General features: G+C 38.9%; 1 protein-coding gene across 6 annotated transcripts in view; it reads left to right on the top strand.

The window, feature by feature from the left end:
• Window positions 1-20,769, top strand: part of FMNL2 (formin like 2) — a 469,979-nt gene that overhangs the window by 293,853 nt on the left and 155,357 nt on the right. For all 6 annotated transcript variants that reach the window (XR_011201574.1, XM_069225173.1, XM_069225177.1 and 3 more), the window contains exon 4: window positions 18,299-18,375. Coding sequence is in view for 5 of the 6 variants with exons in the window: in XM_069225173.1 (XP_069081274.1) it covers window positions 18,299-18,375 (77 nt within the window). In the remaining variant the exon portion in view is untranslated. The remainder of the gene's footprint in view (window positions 1-18,298; window positions 18,376-20,769) is intronic.

The following is a 20,769-nucleotide window of genomic DNA, read 5'->3' as shown; positions in this document are numbered from 1 at the left end:
AGTAGAAGTGAGGTAGTGTAGAGACTTTAACTATTCTAATCACTTATTTAGGAAGCATTATGTTGAGTAGATTGCAGAAAATCCTGATGTTATAAGTAAGGACAATAGACAGATTGAGGCAAGAGATGACAAAGGCAGCAAATAATGGTTATGGCTGTATGTCATCAGCACTGGTGCAAAGTTATCAGAGCCCAAATTATATCGTGCCACTAGGCTCTACCCCCGAGCTATTTGCAAGTGTGCATCATCTTGTATCCATTTGGGTAGAGGCGGTAAGACAGCTGGTAACAGTGGCCTTACTGAAGTGATAGGCCTGTATCAGGTGTGAATATATGATTGGCTGTAAATAGTAGCTAATGTGGCTTTATAGAGTAGATCACAAACCTGCTATACGTAAAATAGTGCTGTGTAGTAGGAAGGGTAGATTTCATTGTGAAGACCGTACTGAAAGGGGTGAAATGTAGGTGATAAGGTGGGTCAGAGGACGGCTTAAAATTAGCCATCTGCTAGAAGTTATATTGTGGGTTTTTGGGCTGCAGATGTGAAAGTGATACGGGGAAACTTGTAGGTGAGGCGAGGAAAAAGTGGTCAGTTCTGTCTTTGAAAATGTTTCCTTTTAAGTGCTCACATTTTCATATGGTAGGAGTTTGAAGATAGGTAGTGTGGAGTTCCATTTGTTAGAGAGAGACAGGTCAGAAATCCAGATAATAAAGTAGATTCAGGCCTCAACATGAAGATTTTTAGAATGGTCACACATTGTGTAAACTTGGTGTAGCACACTATCTGTACTGAACTACATATGTACTATTCAGTGACTTAGCGATAATTACTTTGGCCAGACTTAGCAGTTAAAATGTTAAAATCTAACATTACATGGTAAATGCAGCAGTATTAATGGCTTGCGTTCGAAAGATGATTATCATATTTATATAGCCAGAAAAGGAGTATTGTCATCAAATTTCAAAGTTAAAAGAAATTATTTTTCACTCAAAAGTCCACTTCAAAATTGACTCACTCTGTGGGTGCACTACAATTGCTGAGTAGTATATAGAAAAGTACATTGACATAGTACTACCAATTACTTTACAGTGGCAGAATACTTGCTCTGATATTTGCATGTGTACATTAGCAGCAACATTGTAATGACTAAATACAATATGTAGTACATTTGGTTGTGCACTAAAATGGAAGTGTTACAGTGGGCAAAGAATTACTTTTATATTAGTTACTCAGCCCCAGCTCTAATGCTACAGATTTTGAAAAATGGGGCCCAGTGTTAATGTGATTGACAGCTAGCTTTTATAAAATAGTGAGTTAACATATGTAATATTCCAATAGTAATAACTGAGTGTACTATCACACTAGTTTAAATAGTTGTGCTATCACACTGGTTAGGCATTTACTCAGCATTACAGTGAGTAACTAATATTACAGTGGCTACGCAGTAGTTCCACTATTACAGTTAATGCACAGTAACTCTGATATTACAGTTCCTGCACACTGGCTTTAGTATTATAGTGGCTCAACAATAGCTCTAATATTACAGTGATTGAAAATTAGCTCTAGTAAACAGTAGCTTTTTGCTTTCGCTGATGTTAAAAAATGACTGAAATTGTTCTTTAATATTGCAGCAGTTAAGGGATAATTAATATTACAATGTGTGAAAATAGGCTCTAAAGCTACAGAAATTGAAAGTATTTCTCATATTCCATTACTGAAAATAAGCTGTAATACAGTAAATACTGATTATAATCTCTCTAAAGCAGCAGGTGAGAATTTGCTCTATTAAAGCTGAGAATCAACATTTTTTCACTCTTGTTATACACTATTGCTTACTCTGCCACAGATAAGACTTGTTATCTGGTTGTTCCATTACAAACATTTGCTCCAGTATTAAAGTGGACTTGAATTAACCATAATATTAAAGTGATGAGCAATGCCTCTAGTATAGACATTATTCAAAATTAACTATTAATAATCAAGTAATTGAAAATATATGTAACTTTACATTGGCCTAGATTTAACCCTAACAGTGAAGTAACTGGGCAATATTACTAGTCTTACAGTGGCTTATAAGAGGCCTGATATTAATTATCTCTGGTGTTTTAATACTATAGTTGTGGAATGAGCTCTCTCCTTGAGATGACTAGGAACCCTATGCAACTGCTGTGGCTGATAATTTGTTTCTAGTTTTACAGTGCCTTGGAACTCACTACAATATTGCAGTATATTGACATGTGCTCTAAAATGGCAGTGGCATATAATTAGCTTTAAGATTAACCTAGCTCTTACATTATAATGGCCGTGAATGTGCTTGAGTATCAAATTGGCTAAGCATTACAGAATTAGCTCTGATAGTGGAGCCTTAGAGAATTGGATTCACTATTACTGTGAATGAATGACTTTCCTCAACATACCTACCACCATTTATTATGTTATTGTTATAAACTCTATCTCTCAGGCCTTTCTTGCATGCAAGTGTAATAGGCTGGGGATTGGAATTTCAGTACATTTTAAGAAGTATGTATTTTAATTCACTAAATGCATTCACCTGAAATTGGAGATAATGCTTTTTCTTTTGTTCGTTAATGTGAAAGCTAAAGTAAGTGTCTCATCTTCATTATGTAGCTACAAATGTCACTTTAGTGGGGGGTGGGGGCTGTGTCTTCTGTGGGCTACTCTGTTGCCAAGAAAATACACATATATGTCCTTTAAAAATAAATAGGAAGGTCCTATATTTCAGGATTACAGCTAGCCTTGTAATTTAGATCATCCTCTGCTGTCTTAAAAGTTTTTGTTGCAGCAAGCGCACGAGGACTGCCACAGTTAAAAAAAAACTCAATTAGATAATATTTAAAGTGCTTATTTCTTTCACATATATTTGCCAATGGATTGCTATTTGACTAGCATTCGACCCTAAATGTACCTCCAGCAAAAACGTGCCATTTTCTTTAGAAAATTGATTGACTTGTTGGATCATGCACTAATGACTAAAATGTTAACCATGTGTTAGTCTCTCTTTTTATTTAACACAGATAATGGTGGCTTTTTGTTTTTTTCTCCAAAGGAACTAACTTTTACACATGTTTTTATTGCTGCCTAAAAAGACCTGGCTGAGCATCAATGTGCAGGTGATAGCAGACGTATGTCTTCAATTTGGTTGCTGGAATGTTGGGATTGGTGTTTCTGTCATCACTGTTGGTTTGTTATATTGGTTTTCATCTCCAATTTAATAGCCACATGTGGGATCCCTTGTGCACCAACTAACAAATGGATAATAATGTACTAAATTAGTGTTGGGGACTGCTTCCACACTATTGCCTACTAAGGAAAGAGTCCTAAATACCACCCTGGGAGTTATTTCCCTTCTTCCTTAGTATTGACTAGTGTGGCTAGCAATGGTTTTTTACTCTGCTTTAGGAAAATGTCCACATAATGTGTACTAGGGCTATTCGTTAATTATAACTTCTTTATTTAATAAAAGCATTAATTGCACATTCACGTATTATGCAGTTTGTTTTTAGAGGAAGTGACTCAGTAAACTTTGTTAGGCCAAACATATGATTTTAAATCATTCCTCTATTTGAACCTGCAGTCAGTATTTCATTCCTTAAAATATATTACTAACCCAAGCATTAAATGATATTGTTATTAAAATTAGACTTGTGTATACATAGTGACCTAAACTAACTAGGATAAGAGGAAATACATTACTAGACTTGCTTCAGTGTTGCTTGTTTTTCATAGAAAATAAGCTTTACCTGTTAATTACTGGGCATAATGTGCAGAAATGACATGTTTCTTATGAATTAAGATTTAATCTAATAAGAGGCCTAGCACAGTCCACTCCAATCAGTGCTCTTTGTGTAACTCCTCAAATGCCTGTGTTTGTTGGTATCTATATATATATCTTCCCCTGGTTTTAGTGACTTTGTGTAAAAAAAAGTCCCTTGACATTTTTGCAAAGTAGAAGTGATGTTTGTGTTTGTGTGGTTGTGTTAAAAAATATATGTGTAGTCTGTCATGTGGGTGTTATAGGAGCACATTTTCTATGATGTATTGCTAATTTATAATTGAAGATTAAGGTTTTTTTTCTATTCTCTTTATGGAAAATAAACCCCGACCATTTGGTGTGCCGTTGGAGACCCATTATTTATAGAACATTGCAAAGACTAGCTCTCCAATCCTTCACATCTACTAAAAATGTGTGTCTTGGAAAGCAAACACTATCTTCTTTCAAACCTGACCTTCTTGGAAATATAAAATAAAGTGTTTTCTAATTTCTTACTAGAGACAAATAAACAGCCAGGTCCACTTTATAAGTTAGTTGATTCATTTAACATGTCCCTGTCTAGAAATAGTAGTTGTCATGCTAATGTAGCAAAAATAAACACAAGCTATAAAAAACACATACAGAGTAACTTGTATTGAAAGAATAGCACAGCCATCTCAGGATTTTCTGACACCTACAAATCACTCAAATGTCAGCTATTTGCTTTGTTATGCTAGCAGTAACTCTGAATGCCATTTTTGTCCCATGGTTAGTACACAGTTACCTAGAATGCGTCATGAAGTTGGACATGGTGACAGGGTGGCTAAAAAACACAAATTATTATTTTTAGTTATGGTTGAGACCGGTAGTTCTTTGGAAGGCACTTTTTAATTTGGGTGTCTTTGGCATTGACAACTCTGCATGTAATTTTGCAAAGCATGGACATGCATGAATGTTTGACCTTGTAAAGTTTCAAGCAGATTTGTAAAGGGAGGTATCATTAATGGGGGATTTCTGAGAGGTGTGCAGTATTTTCCACTCGCATTCTCTCATGAGAGTACGATAATGCAAGAAGGGCCAGTGAAAAGTGTTTTTGTGAATCAGAGTAAATACCCTAGCATTTTTTACTGAATGTCCCCAAAAATGTTTTAGTAATATATTAACAGTTGGGTTTTTGAACCAATTCACAAACTCCATTTTTTTTTACTAACCGGGAATGTGAATTGCAGATGCTTTTCTCGTCTGTTTTCCATTTCACAGTTTGTGAAACGACTATTCCATTGCACTCACAGGTACACATGCTCTGAGGGCAGGGCAAGTGTTTACCGACTATGTCCAAAGGCCACACCCACTGGTTCCAATTCTCTATGGGCACAGTCCCAGTCATGAACAGTCTCCAATCCAGAAAAATAGAGCTGCTGCAAGAAAATGTGGGACAGAGCACCTCTCTCTCCCAAATGTTCATTAAATGATGTAGTTCAATAATAAATACTCTTTAATAAATGCAAGTAGTAGACCATAATTGTATTAGCAAAAAAACAAAAACAGGGCCTGTCAATTTACAAATTAATTTCTGATAGTGTATTTAATTATCATAACTGACATCTCAAGAATCTGACGTATTCAGCCATTGGCCTCCTGGTTTATTATTTACATGGCCTCAAGAATAATCTGTACATCATTATAGGACTGTAGCACACTTTTACCCATTATTTAATATGTCCCTGCAAGGATAGGCTTCACTCCTGGACTGCTGTCACGGATGAGCATGCAATGTGACAGCACGTGGCCATGGTCAAATTGCACGGCCAAGTTGCACTGGGGCAAGCATGAAACACTAGTCTTGTTCGCACAGAACTTGGTCCTGACAAACCTGTCAGTCATATATAAGGGAGACAGGCCTCGGCCCCAACAAATCTGAACCACAATGCTAAGATGCTGTGTTCACAGCCAAAATGGTGGTCTTAGGCGAGGACAGCTGGAGTCGTATACTGGCAGCTGGCCACGCACATTGTAAATGCTTGGAGTTAAAAGGATGTTGGTGGTAAGTTTTGTTCTTCGTCTAAAAGTCAGCATGCATCCTAATGGTAGTCTTGGAGTGCTGTTAGCCTGACCAAGTTGTACACATCTGAAGCAAATACAGCCTGTCCAGCATTGATGTCTTCTGCTGCTTTCTGCTCTTATAACCTCTCCACTATGAGAAATAGACAGCACCTCAGATCACTCTCAACTCCAAGCAAAAGATGGAATGTAATCCAGGCCCCAGTGTTCCTAATGGAAGGAATTAAAGAAGTGGTGCATACTTCGTTGCTATGTTTATCAGGGTGTCCGTACCCTTTGGAGGGACTTGTAAGCGATGGGATGGGATGGGAAAGCCACAGGGTGCTGTGAACGGTGCACAAAGAAAACAGGACCACGTGCAAAAACAACGTGGCATGCAGTGTTGCTCCAAAGCTGTGGCCACAATGTGCACAATAAAATAAAATGCAGACAATACATAATAATGAGGATGTATACTTGTAAGAGCTTGACCACATGATGAAATAATGTGTTCAAATAAATAAAGTTGATTTAAAGGCGTGTGCTGGAAGTACCACTGTGTGCCACAATTGCTTTTAGGCACGCTTTATGTGGGCATTGTGGGAGGAAACATAAGACTAGGTAGGTCAAAGCAAGGGACAGGGCTCTGTGGTTTCTGGTCCATGAACTAATAAGGTAAAGTGTGGTGTTCTATTGCAAAGGCTGGAGAGTGAGGGTTGGAAAAGGGAGATATACTTTATCCTTTACTTTTAAGTCTCTGTAATGTTATAAACATAAAAGAACAGACGCTTTGATCTGCAATGTTGCAGTTTATATCAGCTTTTGTGCACCCAGTTAGCATAAATGCTGTACACTACATCAGTGTAGAGCTCCACGACAACTGTAAAAATCCAAAATTAAACTCAGCAACTTTAAAAAAATAAAAAAAACATGATAAAACATGCTTTAGATAAATAAAAATCCAACAAAAAATGATACAGTGACACAACAGTGAAAATGAATTTTAGATTACAGATTGCCAATAAAAACAAAATAAATTGGACAATTTATAAAATAATGAAACCTATGAAACGTGCTAAGTCCTATCTTTACAGAACAAAGGTTACTGTCACTTGTTCAGTTGTCTCAAAAATGGGCACCATCTTCACAGCACACTGTTGCGATTGGAGCTTTGGCAAAATGGACACCCCATTTGTTGTGGAAGTGATATTAATGTTCTCGGCTAAAATCCCGCAAGATTGGAGCCTGCAATGTTGGTTATGCCATCCAAACTCACCTCAGCGCCTCTCCGTTTTTTATGGTAACTATTAAAAGCACAGTGCTGTGTCTAGACCTAAAAGAGCCACTTCCCTTTTCCATCTGAGTTAACATTGAGCAGTCATTAATCATGACATGATCTGCGTAGGCACAAAATGTGTATTTTTGAACTTTTATAAAGATTACTGAAAAGCATATAAAAATATCACATATTTTTGGTCAGCAAAAAATTTTTCTTGCTTTTTAAAGAAAAATATTCCTTGTTTACACTTTAATTTTACTCTTTTAGATAAACATAGGAGGTGAAAGAGCCCAACATGTACAGTGTAAATGCAGAGATTCCCTAGCTGCTCTTTTTTGGAGACTTATAATTTCAGTTTGGACTTGGAGGCTTCTACTATGCATTGTGTAGCTTACCTATTCTTGTGTAGTAGCAAAAGAACCAAACAGCCACTCATCTGGGGACACAATGGGTAAACTGCAGCGCTGTCGCTTAAGCTGTTGATCTATACTGGAAGGGGGCCGGAAATAAACGTCAGCCATCCTCTTTAAACACTGCAGTCCTCCCACTTAAAAGCCGCATCTCTGTTGACCACTGTAAACCGAGCACAGGGATTTGGCCATAAATCGCAGCGACATTACTCTCTCTTTCGTTTATATATTCTGGATGTTCCCCCTAAAATACCGAGGAATACCGAGGATGGCCCCGCGACTGTAAAGTGAATGCCATGCAACTACCTACCTGTTTTCTTAGACAGTTGGTTAGGTTTTTCGATCCTCATGTTTCTTTCAGGTCGATGTTGCTCCTTGGGTGAATGAGAAGGGCTCCCAGGGAGGAGAGATTCCCATGACGTTAAGGGAAATATTGAACATGCAACTAAACACTCTCTGAATTGACTTCACATGTAATAACCAAGTCCATCTACCATACTGTAAGGTGTCCTAGGTTCAATCAGCAAAGGACCTCACCTTGAAACAAAAAGATGCCTTTTGTAGTGGGATTCTGGTCACCCGGGGGAGAAAGCAAAAATTAATACTTGTTTTTCCATACGAGGCCCCTCAGCCCTGTCCAAGGAGTAGAGTGTAACTAGGGCCAGGGTCGCACTGGGACAAAAAATAGGCCCCCATTAGTGACGCAGATAGCTAAAAAAAATAAAGTGGTAAGATCAGGGAAATCAACAGTAAAAACCAGCCCACCTTGCCATAAAACTGGCTCACAACTGCTAAAAACTGGCCCACACTGACCTGTCAGACCAGCCTGGCATGCACTGCCTAATTGCACTACAGGCCAGTCGACCTTGGGGTTAGGCTACTTCTGACCATTAGTCCAGTCCTATGATTATGATCTCCTTAGATGGAGCATCTACCGCACCACAAATAGATGAATTAAAACAACACCCCCTCTCATCAGAGATGTTAATATCCCAAGCCCCTGTTCAAATCTCTGGTCTCTGGAACAGCTACTGTTGGCCAGTGGCTCTCAAAAGGGAAAGCCCCCTTTATCTGTTTAGTTCTATGACTGGACGCTTTCCAACCTGTGGAAAAGCAAGTTGCGTCTTTCCAGACTGGAAACAGCAAGGAACAAAAGGGGGCACAGTAGCAGCTACCTTGACACAAGGAAGAGCACATTAGCTGTAATTCTTTCAAAAGAGTCAAAACACCTCTCTGCTTCCAGTGGTTTGAAGTATTTATAAGAAACAGGTATTTTATTTAGACAAATCGATTCTGCTTTTTGCAGAGTCTGTCTTATGACAGACAATTCAATTCTATGTCCATTAGGGTGTCAGTCTTTACATCATATGTTAATACACCAGGAGTGCATTACATCACGGTCTGTGCATCCAGGAGTACTTTCTCATCTGGAGTCATTGAATACATGTCATAATGTGTAATTCACCCACACCTATATGTCTCTATAGATACGTAGAAATGTAGAGGATATGTGTGTTGTGTGTGTCTGTGATTATGTATAAATATGTATGTATGTGTGTGTGTGTGTGTGTGTGTGGAGATATATATATTTGATGGCATGTGTAGCTGCAGATACACATACTATGCATACGTCCCGCCATCTAGTGTTGGGCTTGGAGTGTTACAAGTTGTTTTTCTTCGAAGAAGTATTTTTTCGAGTCTCGGGATCGAATGACTCCTCCTTTCGGTGACAGTGCGCATGGGCATCATTTCCTTTGTTAGATTGTTTTCTTTCCGCTCTCGGGTTCGGGCGTGTTTCCTCTTGCTCCAAGTCTTTTGAATCTGAAACTTTATAATAACTTTATTCTACCGTCGGTATTGTTTCGATCGCGTTTCCATCTGCAGTCGAGCCGATAGTACCGTTGGAAACCAGAAAACACCCTTTTGGGCGCTCGTGCCATACTCTGGCCTGTTCAGGCCTACCACGCCGGAGCTTAATGGACCGGACTCCGTTCCGATTTGTCCGCGATGCCGCACAAAATTCCCCTACACAGATCAGCACATGGTATGTAATCTCTGACTCGCTCTCGAACATCGAGAAGAAGACTTTGAAGCTTGTTGTTCATTTCGGTCGAAAAAGACACTGCATGACCAGAGCGCTAGGAGACTTGAAATGGCGTCGAAGCATACAGAGTCCACCGACACCTTAGAAGAAGAGCAGGCCCAAACGGCTGTTTCGATCCAGGAACCCTCCTCTTGGATCAATAAAGTCTTTCTGGGTTTGTGAGCCAATTTTAACTTCCACTTAGACTCTCCTAGTTTTCTTCTTGTCCAAACTCACTCTTGGGGTCTTGGCATCATTGAGAAAAGATCTCCGGCAAAGAGCCCCCCCTTCACTGGGGGGAGCCCGTCAGACATTGCAGCGCCGGTCTGACGAGGAGCACTCTGATGATGAAGCATGACACCCATCTGGGTGTGTGAGGACTTTTGCTCCTAAAATTTAGGATTCCTTCATATCCTTTCACCTATTTTTGCTTGTTTATTTGTATGATATCCATTCCGGGAGGGCTTACACTGGATCATTATTCCTCCTGATCCCTCTATTTATTGCTCTATATACTACACCTTATAGAGGTTCCTTTCGTAAACAGCAATTTAGAGGATGTTTCAAGCCCCAGTCTGCAGAGGCTTCCACCTCGCAAGCTAAACAAAGTAAGCAACAATACCACAGAGGTCAAAACTTCAGAGCCAGAGGCAAATTTCAAGCCTCAAAGAGTGTCACCACTCCCTCAGAAAAGTGACTTCCTCAGTATACCACAACCCCACACATCTCCTGTGGGGTCAGACTGCAGCAATTCCAATCCCAACGGCTAAATATCACCACAGGCCAGTGGGTACTTTCAATTATCCGCAATGGTTACTGCCTATAACTTATTTCTACTCCTCCAAACATTCCCCCTCGCTATCACAGGCTGTTCCCAGAACACAAAGTTCTGTTACAACAAGAAGTACAATCGCTATTACTAAAAGAAGCAATAAAATTGGTTCCAAAATCTCAACAGGGAACAGGAGTATATTCACTATATTTCATCATACCCCAAAAGGATGGCACTCTCAGGCCCATTCTGGATCTCAGACCACTAAATTTATATATCCTGTAAGAACATTTTCACATGGTAACTCTGCAGGACGTCATTCCACTACTGCAAAAACAAGATTACATGACTCCATTAGATCTCAAAGATGCCTGTTTTCATATACCTGTACATCCAGCTCATCAAAAATACATAAGGTTTGTAATAGCAGGAAACCACTACCAATCCAAGGTTCTTCCCTTCAGCATAATGACAGCTCCAAGGGTTTTCACAAAATGTCTAGCGGCAATAGCAGCACAGAAGCAGCAGCAGAAGACAACACATACATGTCTTTCCTTATCTAGATGACTGGCTAATAAAATCAAGAAATATTATACAATGCCAGGACCACACTCCATACACAATAGAAATCCTACACACATTGGGGTTCACAATCAATTACCAAAAATATCATCTTCAACCAGCACAGGTTCAACCTTACCTAGGTGCTATTCTCAATACCCAAAAGCCTTAGCCTATCCAAATACACATACAATACAAGCTTTTCAAAATCTTATATCACAGATACAGCCCAATCAACGTTACACTGTAAAGTTTATCATTAAACAATTGGGAATGTTGGCATCATGTATAGCAATAGTGCCTCTCACAGCAATGGTCTCAAGCACAGGGTCAATTGCAGAATCTATTGTTGTTAGACCGCCAAACACACAAATCTCTTCAATGGTGGAATCACAACAATTTAATAAAAGGGCGGTCATTTCAGGACCCTGTGCCTCGGACCACAATAACAACAGACGCATCAATGATAGGTTGGGGAGCTCACCTCAACAACCTTACCATACAAGGGGGATGAAATTCAATATAGTTAACTTACCACTTAAACCATTTAGAATTGTTAGCTGTGTTTCTCGCCCTAAAAGCTTTTCAACCCCTTCTCAAGCACAAAACAGTTTTGATAAAAACAGACAATATGACAACAATGTATTATCTGAGGAAACAAGGAGGAACACATTCATCTCAACTGTCCCTTCTAGCCCAAACAATTTGGAAATGGGCAATTCACAATCACATTTACTTGCTAGCAGAATACATCCCAGGGATTCACAATCAGCTGGCGGCCCTACTAAGCAGGACACAGCAAAAGATACACAAATAGGAGATTTACTCTCAGGTACTTCAACAGTACTTTCAGATATGGGGAACACCAGAAATAGACCTATTCGCAACAAGCGAAAACGCAAGATGCCAAAACTTCGCATCCAGACACCCACACCCTCTGTCCAAGGGCAATGCTCTATGGATCAACTGGTCAGGGGTATTTGCTTACGCTTTTCCCCCCTCTCACATTAATTCCATTTCTGGTCAACAGACTGTATCACACCTATTTTACCATGATACTCATAACCCACATGTGGGCACGGCAACATTGGTACACAACACTCCTAGATTTCTCAGTAGTATCTCCTCACAAACTTCCAAACAGACCAGATTTGTTATCACAGAGCAAAGGTCAAATCAGACATCCCAATCCTAGTGTTCTCAACTTAGCGATTTGTCTTCTTAAGTAATAGAATTTGGATACTTACACCTTCCATTAGAATGTATGGAAGTTCTAAAACAGGCATGCAAACCTGCAACTAGGCAATGCTATGCTAACAAGTGGAAATGTTTTGTTTACTACTGTCAGCCCAAAAATTTAGACCCACTTAAAGCATCAATACAAGATATTTTATGCTACCTGCTTCATTTACAAAAAGCTAATTTAGGTTTTTCCTCTATTAAAATTCATCTTACTGCTATATCAGCATACTTACAAACTATACAACATACTTCTCTCTTTAGAGATCCTGTTATTAAAGCCTTTATGGAAGGACTTAAGCATTAGTCCACCAAGAACCCCACCAGTTCCTGCTTGGAATCTAAATATTGTACTCACAAGATTAATGGGACCACCATTCGAGCCCATGCATTCATGTGATATTAAATTTCTAACTTGGAAAGTTGCTTTCTTGGTAGCAATTACTTCAATAAGAAGAGTTGGTGAAATACAAGCATTCACTTTGGAGGAAACATTTTTCCAAGTACACAAACATAAAGTAGTACTTAGGACACATCCAAAATTTTTGCCAAAATTAGTTTCTCCTTTTCACATTAACCAAACAGTGGAATTGCCAGTCTTCTTCCCACAGCCAGACTCAACTGCTAAAGGAGCTCTTCATACACTTGACCTTAAAAGAGCTCTAATGTACTTTGTTGATAGAACAAAAGAGTTTAGAAAAACTAAACAGCTTTTCGTTGCTTTTCACCAACAACATAAAGGAAATCCTATCTCTATACAAGGATTAGCTAGATGGATTGTAAAATGCATCCAAACATGTTACATTAAAGCAAAAAGACAATGTTTAATAACACCTAAAGCACATTCCACTAGGAAAAAGGTGCTTTCATGGCTTTTCTACGTAACATACCAATGGCAGACATATGCAAAGCTGCCACATGGTCCACTCCACATACATTTACAAAACATTACTGTTTGGATGTATTTTCAAAGCAACATGCCAATGTTGGTCAAGCTGTACTTAAAACTTTATTTCAAACTACTTCAACTCCTACAGGCTAGCCGCCGCTGTTTTGGGAGAAGGACTGCTTTTTAGTTTTTGCATAGCATGTGTATCTGCAGCTACACATGCCATCGAACGGAAATTGTCACTTACTCAGTGTACATCTGTTCGTGGAATGTAGTGCTGCAGATTCACATGCACCCTCCCTCCTCCCCCGATCCCGTGGCTCGAAAAAAGACTTCTTAGTGGAAAAACAACTTGTAACGCTCCGAGCCCAACACTAGATGGTGGGACCTATGCGTAGCAGGTGAATCTGCAGCACCACATGCCACAAACAGATATACACTGGGTAAGTGACATTTTCCATATATATATATATATATATATATATATATATTTCTTTAAACGTTATTGGTAAAATTAATGTTCATTGCTATATATTTGTAGTGTATTTAATTGTTATGTAGTTTAAGTATTTACACTTTAATATTTTTATTGTAACATATTTAAGTATAGTCTGTTTTAGATTAAACTGATTTCTTTCTTATTCTACAAATATTTGTAACCACACATTTATATACACTCACACACGTTTATTGTGTAAAAAACCTAAACAGTTTAAAAAAAATTAAAGCATTTTTAATAACTTTACAATTACTTACCTTTAATCTAATGACTCCCAGTATAAAAAAACGTAGCTGTGATGTAAAATTCCTGATGGAATGACTCCTAATGTAAGCGATGCACTGTAAAGATAGAATACTGTTTACCAGGAACGAATTGATTGCACACATGATTTTTATGTGTGAAAAACACATTTATCAGGAATTAACAAGGACGCTGACCGATTAAATGTTCCATCGCATAAGACATCCTCATATACTTCTGCCTTCCAGAGAGCTAGGGTGGCACAGATGCGCAGAACCATCTTCTTACCCTTCTGTCACAACTCGATGGCTTTACCCTTACATAACCCACAAATCAAGTCTGCATAGATCTGCTACATTGACAACATCATTGTCTCTTGCTACACTTACAAAAGTTGAAGTATGACAAAATATCTTAGAAGTTGAGCCCTCGGATAGCAAGAAGACCTTTATACTTCATAGATGTTTTTGAAGCCATTGGATTATGAGTTCTGTGGTTAACATTGGCATCTCAGTGCGTTTACAACAAATTAATATATCCAGGTTCGGCAGGAAAACTATACTATATAGCTTAAAAATGAAAATTAATAATCAGAGTTGGTATAGATGCCTGTGGAATGCGTTTCTACTGGTGTTGCTCATTAAACATTGTACCACCAGACCTAACTTTTTTTTAAGGAAATGCCACATTCAAAGGAGCAAGGAGCAATTTCTGAATCTCTAGATACATGAGCTCTCTTGATGAAACCATATACAGCATATCACTGCTCAGTAGATTATGCCACACGGCCCCACACCATGCACTGAAAAATGTTACAGCATACCACACCTTAAAACACACCACAAAACTCAATGAACCACGTCGAAGCACAACATCCTGTACTACAGCATGCCACTCATCACCACGTTACACCACCCATTTACCACTCAATCACATATTGCTTCAGAATATTCACTAACACTCTAAAAAGTGCAACACCTCACTGTGCCTTCTAACATCAATTATATCTACACCATCTTTGGTGCCTTTGCAGTGTTTCACATCTCAGTCTTGAGGGGGCTCCACTTAATTCCATGCCTCCTCCAAATAGTTCTAAAGGTCCTTTAATTATAGTGCTTGTGACTCTTCAGTACTTTGACATCTAAGAAACCTCTAAATCCTCTTGCTGCCAACCTGGAACATGGCATGAGAGCAGTCTCTGGGCTATCTAGGCTACTGATTATTTCCTTTAACACCCCACTACACAAAATCTCATGTGATTGTATATCATATGACCTGCCTTTTTTTGGCCACTAAGAAAAGGCACACTTATCTTGCTCCCTGGGCACTTCAGTCTGCCTAAGCACACCATACTCCATTACGCTACACTCGCTCACACTTCTCCACAGCATACAGTATTTCACCACGCCACATTTAATACATCCACGAAATGAGACTCCACATCACTTTCACCACGTCACTCAGTCACGCTACGATGCACTGTACATACTACAGAATGTCAAACACTACTTAGCACTTTAAAACATCTCACTAAACAACACAGTATAATGTCTTACTGCAGCACACATTCCATTGCTAACAAGTCACCACAATTCCATGGGCAAGATTCACAAATTGCATTTTGTGATGCTTAATGTAATCCTACGGTAGTGCCACTCATTTACTTTAAAAAATGCAATTTACCAACATATGGATGGACCTCTCCATCTCTGCTTCTCCTGTCCAGGTGTTAGAAATTTTTGCACACATAGGTATACTTTTTAGTAGTAAATGTGGGAGGGACGAGGTAGTGTTGTGGAAAAATAGGGAATAGTTACTCAAAAATGGATGTGATTACCAGAAATTTAAGGAGTTGTTTGGGAGATACTTGTTAATAAAAACACATCTAAAGCTACTACAGCCCTAATGGCTTGAAGGTACTCCTGCCCCACCTTGAAGTCAGTCAAATACGGGCAACCACAGATACTGCAACACACTTTCATGGAAATCAATGGAGGGAAGACATTAAACTAACACTATATAGAAATGATTTTGTGTGTGCATGCAAAGATATATATATATATATATATGTGTATATACGTTTGTATTTAAATTTAATTATATATAATTTGGTTCAATTTTAGAGGTATATAATTAAGTTTAGTTATAAATTTCTATGAAATTAAGAACGATTATGGATTAATTTAATCATTTTTAAATGTAACAGTATACTTAATATTAACACAATTCAATCAACCTTTGCTGCATACTTTAAAAATATGAAACATATTTTAATTAAATACCTAATTGTTGACCAAAGTTAAGACATAATAAATAAACAATAAACATTATAGGGAATGGGGATATTTTAAATTAATGTTTAAAAAATATATAAATGAAAATACTGTATTTGACATAATCCTGTGTATTTTGAGTTCTTGTGTGGTAACTTTTTTATTAGTTTCAGATTAGTATTACATTTTTTATATTATTTCATATTATATTTCACTTTTTTAGTAAATGTTAAATTAATTACCTTATACTTTCCCATAGAGTGATCTTCACCTCTCTGACAGAGATCTTTGCCAACAGGTGAAAATCTACTGATAGTAACTTTAAACTTGCAAATGTATTCACATGAAACTCTCCCCATTCATTTGATGGGGGTGAAGACAGGTAAGTCTACACATAGGTGTAAATCTCAACTCAGAAATGTTGAAAAACAAAAAAGGGAAAATATACATATAAGCATCGGAGAGATACACACGTAAATATATCATTGTGAATTGGGCCCCATGTTGTTGTACAACCCATCAGACTTCATTGTGCAATGCCATATCACACAATCTAATGGAACTGGGCATATTCTACACCTGCACAAATTAATATATTGAACACCAGTCTCCCACTTATCATATCATAAGAGTTAATAGCACACTGCCACATTCTACAGGACTGCTAAGCCCCACACAGTACCACACCATGCCACAATATAAATTCACCATTAAACATCACATAAAACTGGACAACATAAAAACATGCCTGCCATAATAAATCCCATCATACTGCGCAACATTACAACACTATCCACAACACTGTTTAAGCATACCACAACCTAGAACACTACAGCATGCTATAATATACCACATCAAACTACATCATCCAGCATACAATGCAAAAAAAGCCAGTAAATTGCACCACACCAATCCTGTAACCACATTACACCACATCATAAAGAGCCCATCATATCATTTCATTTCAAACCTAAATACCACCTCATTTCAACCACCAAACCACACCAGCCATTCTCCTCATTGCACCCAATCACACTGTTCCTCACAACACAAGCTTAAGGTGTATCGTGGCACACCATGACAATCTAACACTCTACATGACAACATAATATGCATAGAACCATACTTCACTGTACCCACTACTTTCTAGCACTACAACCCACTACAGGGAACCACAAATGCCAGATTGGTGACCACAGCATGATCACCCAAAAAATAACACCCAATTTCAGTATGACAAACTATAACTAAGAATACTATTAAATAATAGGACAACACTCACGCCCACCCCCACCACACTTCAACAAGCCCATAACCCAGACGCATTCCCCATCCCCATATACACACACAGAGGTTAGCAGTAAGTTCCAAGACCAGCCTCTTTGCAGAATTCCACTGTAGCCCAGAAGCTTAGCAGTCCAAGTTCTCAAGGAGAAATCGTTAAGAACAAAAGCTCCGCCCACAGGCATTGAAGTCAAGGGAAGTCACATTTGGATAAACATAACTGACCACAAGTCGAAAAGCCAACCATATTAAAATAAAATTAAAAAGTAGCTTGACATTTTTGTAACCATTGCAGATGACAATTTGCAAATGCCTCAAGAGGCATACAAAATCCTCTTTAATGGGCCATCTAGTGTAGAGAATTAAACAGTTCTCCTTAGCCCAATTCTGCTAACAATCAACAACAATAGGCATTCTATAATATTTAATATTGTCAGCTTGGGTTTGAGTTCTAGTGTAACATCATTAATCAGATATAGCCCCTTTTATATCTGTGCAAGCATTTAAAATGCAATGCGTTTAATAGATTAAAAAAAAAAACACGAAGGCAGTACACTGAAAGTTTCTAGTATCAAATGACGATTTCTCCAGGTGATTAGTTGTTTGTAGAATTTTTAGTTCTTGTCTTCTGTCTCCCATCTTTGCTGCAAGGAGAGTGCTAAAGTCAGAAAATGCTTAATATTAACCTCTGTACCTTAACATTAAATCTAAATGCATGTACATATCCCTCACGTGAACATGACATTGACCACACAGCCTTCAATATTGCCAAGATATGGGCAAATTACTCACCATTTGCACATCCCCATTGCATTATGACCATTGCACTGTTTGCCATTGTTTCACTTACCATTATATTGTCATAGTGTAGAGAGCAGTTTGTTTGTCTGTATAAATGACTCAGCACTTAAAGTGAAACAGTTGTTTTCCATTTTTATTTTAATACAAAAATAGAAATTCAGAAGACGGGTCCAAGAATCCACGCAAGTACTGCGAGAACTGGAAATTTCATTAAGAACAAATCACATTGGGTAAGAACTGTTGTAATTAAACAATATTGAGTTTTGACTGTAAGACACAAAAAGGTCTACATTTCGGGCAATTTGCATGACGTCATCATTATGGAGTGCCACTCCACAGAGTGAGGGTTACCTCTCTTTGGTGGGGAGGAGACTTGGCACAGACGAATGAACTGATATATGTTCTCTGAAAATGTGCTTTATAACAGACAGGCATGCCTTAAATTTTTTTATCAAAATTGAGAACCGTGAATGGAACATTTTGGCCTAAACTGAGATGTGACTGGGAGCTCTGTGGCCTTTGTGACATAGGAAAGATTTGAAAATATGGTACAACTGTTTTATCAATCTTTCCATGTGATGTACCCCTTTTACCTGTATGGATGAGAGAAAGCACCCGTTGTTCATTGCTATGCTGGCTGACACTTCGAATATTTTTTTATATGTTATATTGTCATTGATTTGTTTCTAAAACCAGAAAATAGTTAGAAAGTGCCCCCACTTTGCACTTTCCCCACCAACAGGTGAGAGAAGAACCTGACATGTAGACTGGATTTGAAGTCACAGAACTGAGAGTTGAAAAGGTGGCACCGATGTCTCCATAGGAGAGTTTACTACTGTTTATGAACTGATTGTTTTAGTTTTCTCTAAATTGCATGCAAAAGGTCATGATATTGGTTTATTTGTTGAACAGTTGCACCTGCTCTTTCCAAGCCCCCCACACGTCTTCTATAACAAATCTTAGCCCATGCTTTGTGCAGTAAATTCTCCTCAGTGCATCTGCCAATTCATGGGTTGCAAGACAGCCTGGGTGCAAACGTGTTAATTGTGCATTTATCGGTCTTTCTAATGGAGTCACAAACTTTGCTGTTGCCCAAAACATATTTACTGTTAAGTCGAACTTAGTATTTAAAAACAGACACTGTCCGCCTGTGTTCAAACTTTCCTGGCTGTTTTGCCAGATGTTTTTATGAGCCAGCTGCAGGGTCCTCACAGGACCTAGTCTTGCTTCTTTCGTGTTAACTGACGAAGGGCCCAGTCCCTTGAATTGGCAGTCCTAGAGACTGCAGCTTATGGACCTGAAGAGAAACTCCCATGCAAAACAAAAGTCTTCCCTTGTCCTAAATCCTGGAGAAAAGTAGTAATCACAGGCATTTCAAGAGAGTACGAGAAGTGTTCACAGGGTTCTAACCTCATTCCCTCTGCCCTCCCTTCCCATTTTCTCCACCGCTGTGCATCATGTGTGCTACAATAGGCCAAAATAACATAAAAACAATTCCTGGTACCTCATGCTAACCCCCTTTATATTTCATGTGACCCCCCCTTCAGAGAAGCAAAGGAATAGTTGGTGTCCTGTTACCCCCTTTTACCTCCAACATGGCTCACTCTTTGTGCTTCACACAAATACGCAGATACCTGCTATCTTGCCACAAGTTCCCTCATTATGTTCCCCAAACCTCCACCATCTAAAGAATATTTCTGTTTCTTTTACCTGCTGAGCCACCAGAAAAGACCTGCTGCTCTGCCAATCCGCTCCCCCTTCCTATGTCTCCCTCAACAAAAAGAATAATCATAGGCAAAGCCAATGGGTCTGGCATTCACAGCAGAGCTATTGGCTTTTCCAATGCTTGTTCCATTAGCTACAGTTTATTTTAACTTTACCATTCCAAGATGGCTGATGTTCGGGAACGCGACCCCCGGGTAGGTGCTGCATCTAACACCGGTAACCAAGAAAATTTTCTGTGTACCGGGCGATGGGCCAGCGATATCCCATGGAGCCTATTGTCTAATGGAGATGGGCGACTGATAGGAAAGGAAAGCCAGTCCGGTTTAGTCCTAGTAAGCGACTGATGACACCCTGACTGTGAGTGTTAGTCAACAGGAGTGTAGGTATTTTGTTTTTTCTTTTGGAGAAAATTCATGATTTAGTAGGTCCTGAAGAAGCGTCACGGGATCCTGTTGGACCAACAACGACGCGAAACATGTCGACCGCATACTAAGGAGTGTTGGATCCCTTCCATCCTCCCTAATTATTTTGATTGTTCTTGTGTGAGTGTCCGGGCATTGTCTCCAGTTTCACTCCCTTGACTTCTTTTTAATCTTGACCATTTCCCAACAGCGAATAATAAACTATTAAGTGAGGGATCTGAGCCAATTTTACTATTCTTTTTCTGTACATTTTTTCCTCTCTCGGACCCATATTTGGCTCCGCGGCATCATCGAGTATATTCAAAAAGATCTCCGGCAAAGAGCCCCCCCTCGGGGGGTGCCCGTCAGACATTGCAGCGCCAGTCTGACGAGGAGCTGTCCGATGATGAAGCATGACACCAAATATGGTGTGTGAGGACTATTGCTCCTGATTATCAGGACTCTTTCTCTTTCCTTTTCTTTCAATTTCGGAACAGT

Source organism: Pleurodeles waltl, chromosome 3_1, assembly GCF_031143425.1.
Source record: "Pleurodeles waltl isolate 20211129_DDA chromosome 3_1, aPleWal1.hap1.20221129, whole genome shotgun sequence".
NCBI classification, from domain to species: Eukaryota; Metazoa; Chordata; class Amphibia; order Caudata; family Salamandridae; genus Pleurodeles; species Pleurodeles waltl.
This window is presented reverse-complemented; position numbering and strand designations above follow the sequence as displayed.